Source organism: Phalaenopsis equestris, unplaced genomic scaffold (assembly GCF_001263595.1).
Source record: "Phalaenopsis equestris unplaced genomic scaffold, ASM126359v1 Scaffold000002, whole genome shotgun sequence".
NCBI lineage: Eukaryota > Viridiplantae > Streptophyta > Magnoliopsida > Asparagales > Orchidaceae > Phalaenopsis > Phalaenopsis equestris.
Genome location: NW_018164444.1, coordinates 5,169,693 through 5,181,954, shown reverse-complemented (window position 1 = coordinate 5,181,954; position 12,262 = coordinate 5,169,693). Strand labels below are relative to the sequence as shown.

The following is a 12,262-nucleotide window of genomic DNA, read 5'->3' as shown; positions in this document are numbered from 1 at the left end:
CTCTCTCTCTCTCTCTCTCTCTCTCTCTCTCTCTCTCTCTCTATATATATATATATATATTGCCAATTTAACTATGCATGAGAAGGTATATTTCACTTTTTAAAAAAATTAAAATGATAATAGCTTTATGTAAAATGAAAAGTTTGGTTGGTGTAAATGTAAAAGATGAACTTTAGGTATTACATATGTGATGCATAAGGATTGGGAGCCATAAATGTAAATGAGTTTTTGAGAATTTTAAATTCATTTTAAGTTGAATATTATACATGAATGCCGTATTAAATTTAAGCATATACTTAATTAAAATGACTTTATGATATAGGAATAATCTAATTAAGTATTTATACATCCTTTTCACATTTATTTTTTTTTAATTTTCTTACATAATAGGCGCATTTGGTTCATAGTACATTGAAAAGAGTTCATAATAATTATTAAATTTTTAATTATTGTTCTTATGAATATAAAATAACTAAATTTGACACGGCTTGAGGAGCGCCGGAAAATTTGAAATCAACTCCAATTTTTAATTATATCTAATTAAATGATGAATTTAACTAAGAACCCTTTTGCGGAAGCTTATGTTGTTGTACCGTTTGGATCATGCGTTTTGCCCGCTGATCCGAAAATGCGGTTTCAATTTTATGTTAAATGCAGGACGCTGGTCAAACCCCGCGATTGACCTGTGGGCCGCATTTCAGGATAAGTTGCTTATCCTGAAACGCACAAGCTGTCCCAAACACATCCTAATTTAAGCAAACAAATAATTCATGAAGAAAAGTCAGATTTGAACTCAAATTCATTCAAGGGCCTTTTTGTCTAGTTCTAATTTTAAAGAGAAATTTACACACACACCATAACATCTTATGTATTTATGTATCTGATAATTAAAATTTAATATTTACGTTTATAACAGTTTGGCATTATAAATTTATGCATAAAAATGCATGTTTAACTTTTGAAAAATTAGTTATAGTAATACTAAATGTGAAAGGTTCAATGTTGGATATGTAAATACATAGAATTGTTATTGTGGAGGAGACAAGTTATTGTAAGCTAACATATTTTTGTTTCTTGTAATGAAATCCTGCATAAATTTCCTTGTTATGGTTTTCTCGACAATACGTGTCTAATTTCTTTTTCGTGTCTCTGTGATGTAGCGGTAGTGGATTTAATTGTAATTTTTCCGAAATTTTTTTGTGTAAATGTTTTCATTGTGCATTCATTGCCCATGTTGTTGGTTAACATATGAATTTCATTTATTCCTAATTTGCCCAACTTTCTCCTCAAAGTACAAGTACCATGTCCCGTTCATGAAGGGAGTGGTGGTCAATTTATAGACATTATGAGTGAAATCATCTGTAAATCTGCATAAATCTAACAACTCCATCAGACTACCCAGAGTGATCCTTTTGACCATATAGTGTTCTATGAGTATATATTTGGATTTCATTTGGTCATTCAATTGTCCATCCAAAGCCTATAATTGCCCTTATATGGCTTGATTTGGGCTTGATCAGACTCGATCAATCCAATTTTCGATTCATTGTGCTCTCATTGTCAAGACAGTCAATTTGATTATAAACTTGCAAGAATCGGGCCCAATATGACCTTAAATTTTAATCTGAAATTTTATTATCCGAAAAACTTCAAGAGTCCTGCATGATTAAAATAATTTTTTAAGATGTATCGAGAAGATATTTTAAAACCCTTGGATTTATTTTTATATGGTCCAATACATAAATAATTGATATTGTATTAATCTGAAAATATATCTAAACATTTTAAAATCTTTCCCAAGCAAATTTTAGTTAAATATAGTAATATTAATTATTCTAAAAAAAGAATTTATATCATCATCACAAATAATTTTTTAAAATCAGATATCATCATGATAATATTATTTATTTATTTTTATTATGATCATATTTATTATTAATCCACCTGTTGTACTTGAAGCAGACTATGTAAATTTGTACTGGTGAGAAATTCTGGCATTAAATTTTGATCAGAGCGAAATGTATAGCTATAGATATGTTTTGAAGATAACATAATACAAAAATAATTAATCAAAAATCATATTATGCTAATCATAAACTAAATGTACTGTCTATATACATTTGATTATTAATTTGGGAAATTTACATATATGTCATACAATTTTTATGTATTTACAATTGTAACGACCAAAGTTTGATATTTGTATTTATAACGTTTTGTTTATTAAAAATCTAAGGGAACTATTTTTCTTGTTCAATGAAAGGGTGCAGGTTCGCCCGTGAGAGAAGCGAAAGCATAGGGAGCACCTTAGCTAGTTGTAGAAGATGCGATGCAGTTCACAAGCAGACTCTTTGAAGATTTGCACAGCATTCCTTCCTTTTCCATCTCCTTAGCCAGCTAACATTTCGTTGATTCTTGAATCAGAAAACTCTTGCCTTTGATTTGCTTCACTTTTAGAAGTTGGTGATAGTAATTCTTTTAATGTGATGTCAAACAATCAAGTGTTATGTATGTAAATATGAAAATTTTGGGATTAAAGATGTAAATATATAAAATAATTATGGGGTATGTATGCAAATGTTCTCCTTATGCTGAATCCAGAAGTACAGTGAAACCTGCAACACACTGCTCACGAGCTAATTTCGAACACGAGCTATTTCGAACGAGCCGAACACGAGCCAAGCCTGAGCTCGTTTACAGCCCCAGAGAAGTACATATTCTTAAGAAAAAAATACAAAAAACAGCTATATTGACAAACAAAATTAAAAAAAAAAATGCTATTTTCTATCAAATTCACAATAATTTTATACCTTTTAGATAATAGGTAAGGTATACCGTACGTAGAAATTGGAATAAAGTGCTATGTATGTAAATACATAGATAAGGTGGTAGGTATGTAAATACATAGGATATAGTGGTATGTATGTAAATTTACCTCCCCAAAAAAAGTCTAAATAGTCAGAAACAAAAGCACCAGTATCAATTAAACAGGCTGCTAATTAACTCTGTAAATATTATTACATCTTAAGAGAGATTAACAGCAAAAAAAAATTAAAAAAGTGATTAGTCATACTTAATTAATATTTGGCTGCTTCGCCTGTCCAGTAACTCTTCACAGCAAGCAATATCTTCTCAGGATTAAAAGGACCGCTCTCATGATCCATGATCTTACTATCCCATCTCATTCCCTTTATAATTCTCTGAATCTTCACTAGAATCTCTACAGTATCTCTGAACACTACTGTTCCCTCTGGCCTAAGTATTCTGTCCATCTCCAGTAGAATATATGTTATATCACACCTGCAATATCTCGAGGTTAGATTTCTAATTTTTTTGTTTTTACATGGTCGTACGGATGAAAGCATAACAGTAACATTTTCTACATAATTTGTTGCCTTGCTCAAGGTTAGATTTCTAATTTTTTGTTTTTACATGGTCGTACAGATGAAAGGATAACAGTAACATTTTCTACATAATTTGTTGCCTTGTCATTATCATTTTCACCATTTTTTCTTGCAATCTAATCATCATTGACTCTTCTTTGTCGATTCACTTAATAGTTTTTCTAATTTTGCGGTTGGGAAATTGACAAATATGTCATTTTTAACCCTAACATGTAGAGATGTTAAAAAAAACTATTGTTTGCAACTAGCTTTTTTCAGTTCGTGATTTGTTGGAATACAAGAAAATATATGTACATCAAAATCCAAATCAATAGCCGATCACGGAACGAATAACGAGCTTACAGAAGTTAGACTCATTTATACCCCTATGGACATAACATAAAACAAACAACAACAACGACAAGCCTTTAATATTGTCATTGTCGGGTCCCAAGCCTCGGATGTGAAAAGTTCCGGTCTGCGTTAAATAGTCTATAGCCACAGTAAAATTTTTGTTTAGAAAATCATGACTCAGTGACTTCAATTTCTCACAATGATTTGAATTATATCATGATAACAGATAGAAAAAGACTGATTCCCTTATCATTATCATAGTAGACAAGAATCATATGCATTCATGTTAAGAAGAAGATAATGTTCGAAATAAAAGATTATTATAAGAGGAGGAATACTAAAAAAATAAGAAGAGCATGAGTTGAAAGAAAGTACTCATCAAGCATACCTCTGTTCATAGATACTGAACAAACCATCAGCATGAATGAAGTCATAAGTTCTCGGATAAGTGGAGAAAGCTTCGCACCAATCCTGATAAGTGCCAATGAATCCTCTTTCGTAGATAACACCAAGCGTATCACGATCAGAATTCGTTGGAACAACATTCATAACCCAAACTTGGTACTTTTCAATGGCTGCAGCAAATCCTCCAAGTTTGGCGTTCATGTCCATCACATTTCGATATCTCCCGCGGTTTAGTGTCGGTATAAGCTTCTTGTAGTATGCTATCCTCTCCTTCCACATCTTGGAATCCTCCTCAAATGTCTTTGTAGTGACGCCGGAAATGGTTCCCTGGCTTATTCGGGGCGGCACGGCCAAAGCCCTCTCAGGCCATTTTTTAAGCTCCCCGCCTGCGACGGCACTGTCTTCGCTTGTTTCCGGCAATGGAGTGATGCAAGTTTTCATTTTTTGGTACCAAGCGGAATCGGCAATGCTGCTATTTTTACAAATGTGGGGTGTTTTATAAATTTTTCTTGAATTGATGCATTTGTTATGGTTGATGGGTTTCTGCCAGATAGAAAGATCTTCCTTTTCGATCACTTTCTTCCAGCATATCTGTGTTGCGAGCTCCTCTATTGCGTCTTGCTCATGTTTCAGATCTTGTTGAGATCTCTCCCAGCCTCTGTAATACTTCTTCCAATGGATAGGAGGACCTGATAGAATCCAGAATCCTCCTGGTCGTAGAACCCTGTCAATCTCCAGTAGATACAGACCCTCTGAATAAAAAATTATGTAGAATCTGTCAATATTTTATACAATATTTTAAAGTCCCATCTTTTTAGCAAAAAAATTACTAATTTTTCAATGGAAATACGTACCATGAGCATGCCAAGGGATCAAGCAGCGAGAACAGTGAGCCATATCGAAAGATCTTGCAGGGTAAGGAATTCTCATTGATGCCATTACTCCGATCATGGCTGGAACTCCTCGTTCCAATGCAAACTGGACCTGCGCCTCGTGTGTATCTCTCGGGGCAAAGGACATTGCCAGTATGTTCCTCTTCAGTAGATAAGCTCCCCAACTTGCAACCTTCAAATTTTCAAAAAGGGTTTTAAAAAGCTTCAGTACCCATTTATTTGAGAAATGTTTCACAGCAATGAAAAGGATAGGATTTTTAAGAACATACTCCACAGCCAGTATCAAGGGCAGTTCTTACACTCCCATCAGTTAATGGAATGAGTTCATTGATATCATCAATATAAGCATCGGCGCCTCGTGGAAACATAGTGCCACCGCCTGGGAATCGGAAACGGTCACCTTCAACCTGGATCCAGTTCTGAACGGCCTTCTCAATACTGAGCTCCTTGTGAGGAATGTTGTGGTACCAAGCATAGTCTCTGCTTTGAGGCCACTTGAAAGGAGTCTTGTACCCTGGGGGTGCTGGGATCAAGCATCTAACTTGTTCGTCGTTGGTAGGACAATGCCGCTCTCTGTAAACCAGCATTGCTCTCTCAAACCTCCTCCCTCTGGTTCGATCTTGGCAAGGAGTGTATTCACTGAAGTTCATGGGACAAGGTGGAAACTTTTCCATGGAAGGTGAAGTATCCTTGAGGTCTAGCTGGTGGTGAGCATTGAAATCAAGTTTGGCATTGGATTGTGAGGCACCGTTGAGGCTGCTCTTTGACAAGGCGGCGTTGTCGTTGATGTCGTCGCAGCCAACTTTGGAGACATTTGAAGAGTTGGGTTTGGGGATGGAACTGTTCTGCCAAGCGCCGAGGAGGTAGAAGATGACACACAGGCCGCTTATTGCTAGGATCCAAGTGAGGCGTTGCCTCCTTGATTCTAGCTGGTTGATTTTTGGAAATCCAGGGAAGTCCTTGGCCATTAGCCTTGGAAGAAAATTAACTTGTAGGCTTTAGAGGACAGTGAAGATTCAGAGCTAGGGGATAAAGCAGATCAAAATGGAAATTTTAAGATGGCTTTGATCAAAAGAGAGAGAAATTAAGCTTTACGTTTGGTTGAAGATATTACAAAGGTGATTTTTTTTTCTTTTTAGCCTTGCACAATAACAAAAAGAGCGGTCTTACTACATATGTACATGCATTTATTATTCTACAGAGCGCCAATTCATGCGGTTTCCGCGCGGTAATAAGGGCTAAACACGGGAAGAAGAAGAAGAGAACTTATTCAAAACCTTAAGATTCATAATAGAAGCATTTATTGTTGAAGCACTTTATTGCTTTCATAAATATGCATCAGATAATTCATTGAGGAAAGAGACCGTGAGAAGGAGAGAGTTATTGCAGAGGTCATCAATGGACTGACCATGAAACGTTCTTTTCACAAATACTAAACAGGAAGACGAGACAGCAAGACAAAGAAAAAGGCCAAAATCACTATAAGCCGTAATTGTGAAGCTCCAGTTACCCTCCCTAAAAGGCGAAGATTTTGAAACATACCTGATCAGTCCGAGTCTCCTGCCAAAGAGAAGAAGATGACCAAACCTCCGGAAGGAAAGAGGGATAGATATCACTCTGCAATGACACAGAAAGAGAAACAAATGAGAAATCATAATCTTCTCACCATCATACATGCCGAACGATTACCTGTACAAGCTGCCGGCTTTTCTTCCTTCTTTTCCTAAATACAAATACGGTGAAGCTCCCTCGAAATTGCCTTCTTCCTTTCTTCTTCTTCGTCTGCTGCAAAGTAATCCAAATTAAGAAGGAAAACAAAAAAGTTTCAATTTTTCAGGGAAAACTTGTTAAACTTTACGATTGCCTGCTGGAGATGGAGGATTGGAGGAGGCCCGAGGGATCTTTGCTACGTGGCGCCTTCTCTCTCCATCACACGGTTTTTGCTTGCTGGTTAATGTCCGCTAGGTTAGGATTGGAACAAATGATTCGGATCAAAGGATTAGGAGACTTGCCAGGCTCAATTTATTTAAATTATTTATTTATTTATGAAGATATAATTCTTAAATATAAGCATATAAGCTGATAGTTGCTGTTAGAAAACTATTGCTTTGTAAAGCATTATATCTGTTTGAATGATATATTGCACTTTAAGTGTTTCTTAAAAAAAAAACTGTTATGCTTATATGTTTACCTATTAGTTCTAGGTCAGCAGATTAAGGGTCTGTTTGAGGCAGCTGCAGCTTACCTAACTTCTGCTGATAAGCAGCTGATTCTGATAATCTGCTGATGAGCAGCTGATCAGGATAAGCTGTCTGACTATTTGATTTATGCGTATGGAAAACAACTTATTCTGAAAAAATGACCATTCTGCCCCTGTTCTGAATAAGCTGTTTTAGTTGTTTAGTTTGTGCTTTTGGTAAACAATTTATTCTGCAAATTTTTCTAGTTAAAAACCAAACAGTGTCGCAGAATTTATTATTTTCTCAAATGTCACTACAATAGATGTTCCATAACTCATTAAAATTTATATCCAAGTCAAAACTCAAAAGTAAAAACACCAAATTCTTAATGTTGTGCGCCTAAAACAATCCAGAGAAATATCATCATTTCCATTGCAAAAAAATACTGACTTGAGGCAAGTAAATCAAATTGAAAGATAAAGTGACATAATATGCACTAGTAGAGTATCACTGACTCTGCGAGATAGCCCAGTGCCCAGTTGCCGCAAGATCCCAACTAGGCCTTGTTCTAAGCAGTTAACAACTCCAAATATAATATATATGTATATAATAACAATCAAACAGTGGCTTCCGAGTTATTGCCCTTAAAGAGAATGAACTTAGTGAAATAAAAAATAAGATGTTTTTTTTTGTGAAATCAACTCCAACATGAATGTAATCCTTCGCATTATAACATCCTAATAGCAAGCCTTCTATCAAATTCAGGTATGAAAATTTCTTATTGTTAAGGCTGGCAGGAAGGGTTTGAACATGATTTAAGCAGTATTTAAGCTAAATCCAGCTAAAAAGCAAAAAGGCAACCTTAAATCCTACAGGTTCTTAAAACCAGTTTTGCTCCGTTTTTCCTTAAATCCAGAATTTAGGGTTTAGGGAAGCTGAAGTTCGCATTTCCTTAATTAAATCCAGGATTAATATCGCATTTCCAAAAAGGCAACCTTAAATTTCATTAATCTTCAGCTTCCTCAACCTTAAATCCTACAGGTTCTTAATTTAGTGTAAAATCTTCTCATCCACAAATTTACCGGATTTAGAGAAGCTGAAGATCGCGAAGGCGGGTGTGAGGACAGGGGAGGGAGACGAGGGTTACCTTCCTTTGTTTCAAGTAGAAGCGGAGCAGAAGGAAGAGAAATATGAGAGTTTCAAACGTCTTCGTACACAACGATCCCGTCGTTGCCTTCCCAACTAGCTTTGATACCGACAACGACGAATATGGGTAATGACGAATGGCGGCAGTTCTCAAGGAGGTCGTCGGATATGGGTAACAACGAGCTCCCCGTGTACTCCTCCGGTGAAGTGAAGCTAGGGGACCGCGAAGTTGATTTTGGCCGCTAGGGAGAAGATACGAGGAGACGAGACGAGGGCAGCTGGGTAAAGTCACGAACGAAAACGCGGGCCACGAGGTTGATCCTGCGACTGGCGTTTATTAAGAAATAAAATACCCCGTTTTCAAAACGCAGTCTAAAAGCGCTAACCAAACAAGAAGGCGGCGTTTTGAAAATGCCGCCCGCACTTATAAGCTGTCCCAAACGGGGCCTAAAAAAAAATTTAAATTGAACAACAAAAATAAATTTCAATGGTTAAAATAAGTAAAAAGTGTATTATTCTAGCACATCGAGCATGAAAAATCACTTAACACATAAAAACATATTAATAAAAATTACAATAACAGGAAGTAATCTTATTATGATATAGTAATTCGTGTCCAAAGGATCAAGTCTTCAAGAGAATTTTATTTGAAAAGCTTCCCTCCAAATATGATCACTATCTGAAGTGAATTTCTCACTATCATCAACTCATCTAAAAAATTTTTAGTCATCGAGTGTTCTATTTTTGGGACACCTATAGAAAATATTCCCATAACTAGCATCTTGTCTTGAAGTATACTCAGAACATTGCATGCTACAATTGCAGTACTGGTGCACACTAGGTAATTCAGAACGGTTGAGTAATGAATTATCGTCTTAACATTGCATGAAAATCTAGCACACACTCAGAGAATTAAAGAGAAGTAAGCACGAGAATACACCTCAACTTTTTACATGAAAACCCTGAAAGGAGAAAAATCACGGGGCCCTAGGCCAGTTGAAAAAATCTACAATAATTGGCGAGTACACATGTCCACCCTTCTCTTGAGTTAGAGAAGATGGAGTTACAAAGTTGCAAATTACAAATGTACAACAGTAGTTCATCACTAATAACTGAAATCTCGTTGTGATGACTTTTGTTCGTGATAATAGCAGGGTACAAGAATTGTAGTTGGTTGCTATGGAGACAGTAGTTTGTCATAGGCCATAGTTAAAAATCATGATAGTAGTTGGCCGTGTAGGCCACAAATGATTGTTTCAAGACCTTTGGTTGGCCACAGAGATCATAGTGAGAATTTTGGAGTTATGAGCCATGTAAATTGTAGTTGCTTACGTATGACATATTAGTATATTGTGATGACATCGGTAGTCAACAGAGATCGAAGTCAGGAGCTGCATAAGTTGTGGACTACGTATGTTGTAATTGGCCTCACATATCGTAATGGTGAGCTCTGTGAATTTCGTAGGTCACAGAAACAAAAGTTTGGAGCTGCATGTGCTATGGACCACATAGGCTATATTTGATCATGAATGTCATAGTGGTGGGCCACAACATGAGATTTTTAGGAGCCAAGAGGAAGTCATTATCTTCAGGGTGCATTGTTACACTGGCTTTGGGAAGCATCGTTGCACCGTATATGAGATACGTTGTTACACCATCATCTAGGTGAGTATTTGCACCATATTAAGGGTGGTTGTTCTGTTGGGCATTTCATTGTTTCACTACTAATGATGGGATTATGCAATGCACGTTGTGACTTCATAATGGACTTTGCTCCAAGAAGCAAACAATGACCAATGGTGGTCGACGAGAGAGGCCAACAGGTGGTGGTTGATCCCACACTGTTTATATGCAACAGTATAACAATGATTTTAATTATAGTCTTCACTTATATTTCCTTACTTTGCAACAGTGCCAAAAACTTGATCCTGAAGAAAATAAGAATTTCACTTTTTAATTTTTATATATATTGGAATACTACGTGACCAAAATAAAATATGTTGAGATTTTCATACATATTTTATATGTTTTTGATGATATTGCACTTTAAAGAAGGGTATTTTTGATGTTTTGTTGCAGATATGATGAATTATGATCATTGGAGCAAAAAGATGCAAAAAGAAGCGAATTTGGAGCGAAAATGACCAAAATATGAAGAATTGAACTAGGGCGCCAACGGCGAGCTCAACGGCGCCGACGAAGAGAATTTCCCGAGACTCCAACCAATTATTTTAGAGGGCTCGCCGCCGCCTACAGCGCCCTCGATGTCGTCGATGGCGAGATCGGCGGTTATTTCAAAATGTGCATTGAATGTGGACGATTTTTTGAGGGATGCTTAGGCAACTATTGGGAAAACTCTTCTACAACTTTAAAAGAAGATTTTGGCCAAAAATGGAGGAGAGTTCGAGGAGTTCGAAGGTTTGAACAGCGTCCAAGAGCCCCAGTAGTGTGTAGAGAGTTTAATTTAGGGTTAGATTGTGAGGAATTCTTCGAGAGATTGTAAGAGTGGAGGAAAAGTGAGAGATTTTTTCCTCCTTGTTGTTTCGAAAAAGAATTCTGTGTGTTGTAATGAAAGAAATAGATTCAGAAGAACTTCGAGGAGTTTGCTTGGGGAGGAATTAGAGATAAGTGTTATTTACTTGTTGTAGTTTGTATGACTTTGCTATTATATATAAATTCCGAGTATTGTTGTGTCTTCTCCATGAGTTCTGAATAATTTTCTCTGTCTTTCTCCTTGTCTCAAGATTTTGTGAAATGGTGATTTGAATTGGTTGAGCCTTTGTTGAGTCTCGAAAATGTTAAAGAAGTTGTGATGATCTTTTCACTTCGATCTTAATTTAATTTCAATCTCGTCAATTGATTTGTTAAAATTTGTTGAGTTTTACAACTAAAGTGAGATTACATCCAAGATTCAGGGAGGTCAAAGCGCTTGGAAGTTGGGTGCAAATAAATAGGAAAATAAAATTATTGGGCGTAGAATTGCGGGCGTAGAATTAAAGATTTTAGAGTGACATACTAAAATCTTCAATTGAGTCCTATCGTTTTGGTGCTGAAGTGTAGTTGTTAGCCCTCAGACGAGGGGAACGTGGGAGCTCCGAAGTGAGAGCCGGTATCCTTCCAGCCTAGTCGCAGATTCAGTAACGTAACCAAGCATATAACCAAGCATAGGATTAGTCAATGTTCTTTATGTCTGAACCAAAGAGAAAAGAATTTGTATGCTCCTATTTGACACAATACAATTTGAACTGATTCACTTTATCCATTCACTGTAATTTCTTGACAAGGAGAAATATATTTTCTTATATATTGAATATCACATTAGAAACTTTATTAGTAGAATTAGTTATTTAAGAGCTATTAAAATTACATATTTATTTCGATTGTCTATTAGTGACATATAAGAAATTTGGATTATATTGTTGTGATTAAGTATTGATTTTCTAAAATCTTATTTCGTAGCCTCTAATATTACTCTCTGTGAGATCAATTTCTAGGACTCCATTAGAGCCCTGTATTACTTGAGTGATACGTATACTTGCGTTGATAAGTGTGACTTTACCATTATTGAATATTTTATATATACATCTTTATCGAAGCTATAACCGTTATTAAGTTTTTGGTGCCGTTGCTGAGGAATGAAATCTTCTAGTAGTAGTATTAAATACTTGTATTTTTAAGCATATATAAAGTTGCTGTCACTACTCAATTATACATATCGTTATTAAGTAATTTATAACTTTTTAATTAAAACCTGAATATCGAACCCACTGGGAAAATACACAATATGCACTTTTGAACAACAACTTTCTATTCTAAAAATACAATTACTTAGGCGCTGTTTGGTTCGGCTTCTGCTGCGCGGCGCGGCGTGCGACCGCGGCTTCGGCCCGCATTCCGGGGG

General features: G+C 36.1%; 1 protein-coding gene across 7 annotated transcripts; it reads right to left on the bottom strand.

Moving 5' to 3' along the window:
* Positions 1 to 2,961: 2,961 nt before the first annotated feature.
* LOC110033359 (probable methyltransferase PMT18) lies at positions 2,962 to 7,026 on the bottom strand. 7 transcript variants are annotated; one of them, XM_020737313.1, is made up of 7 exons: positions 6,894 to 7,026; positions 6,725 to 6,817; positions 6,578 to 6,652; positions 5,305 to 6,007; positions 4,997 to 5,207; positions 4,126 to 4,894; positions 2,962 to 3,300 (listed from the first exon to the last, which is right to left on the bottom strand). In XM_020737313.1, the coding sequence occupies exons 4-7, from the start codon at positions 6,001 to 6,003 to the stop codon at positions 3,078 to 3,080; spliced, it is 1,902 nt and encodes a 633-aa protein (XP_020592972.1). In that variant the 5' UTR covers positions 6,004 to 6,007; positions 6,578 to 6,652; positions 6,725 to 6,817; positions 6,894 to 7,026; the 3' UTR covers positions 2,962 to 3,077. The 7 variants fall into 7 exon arrangements, with proteins under 7 accessions (XP_020592972.1, XP_020592995.1, XP_020593012.1 ...); XM_020737336.1 differs by having other exon boundaries at positions 5,305 to 6,031; positions 6,900 to 6,962; XM_020737353.1 differs by having other exon boundaries at positions 6,900 to 6,962.
* Between the last annotated feature and the right edge of the window lie 5,236 nt (positions 7,027 to 12,262).

Bases quoted from the DNA above. Each gene is read 5' to 3' on its own strand.
- LOC110033359 (XM_020737313.1), bottom strand. From the start codon at position 6,003: ATGGCCAAGGACTTCCCTGGATTTCCAAAAATCAACCAGCTAGAATCA. The intron at 4,895-4,996 runs GTACGTATTTCC...TTTTTTATTCAG, and splicing joins GATCCCTTGGCATGCTCATG to AGGGTCTGTATCTACTGGAG. The intron at 3,301-4,125 runs GTATGCTTGATG...GAGATATTGCAG, and splicing joins TTCAGTATCTATGAACAGAG to GTGTGATATAACATATATTC.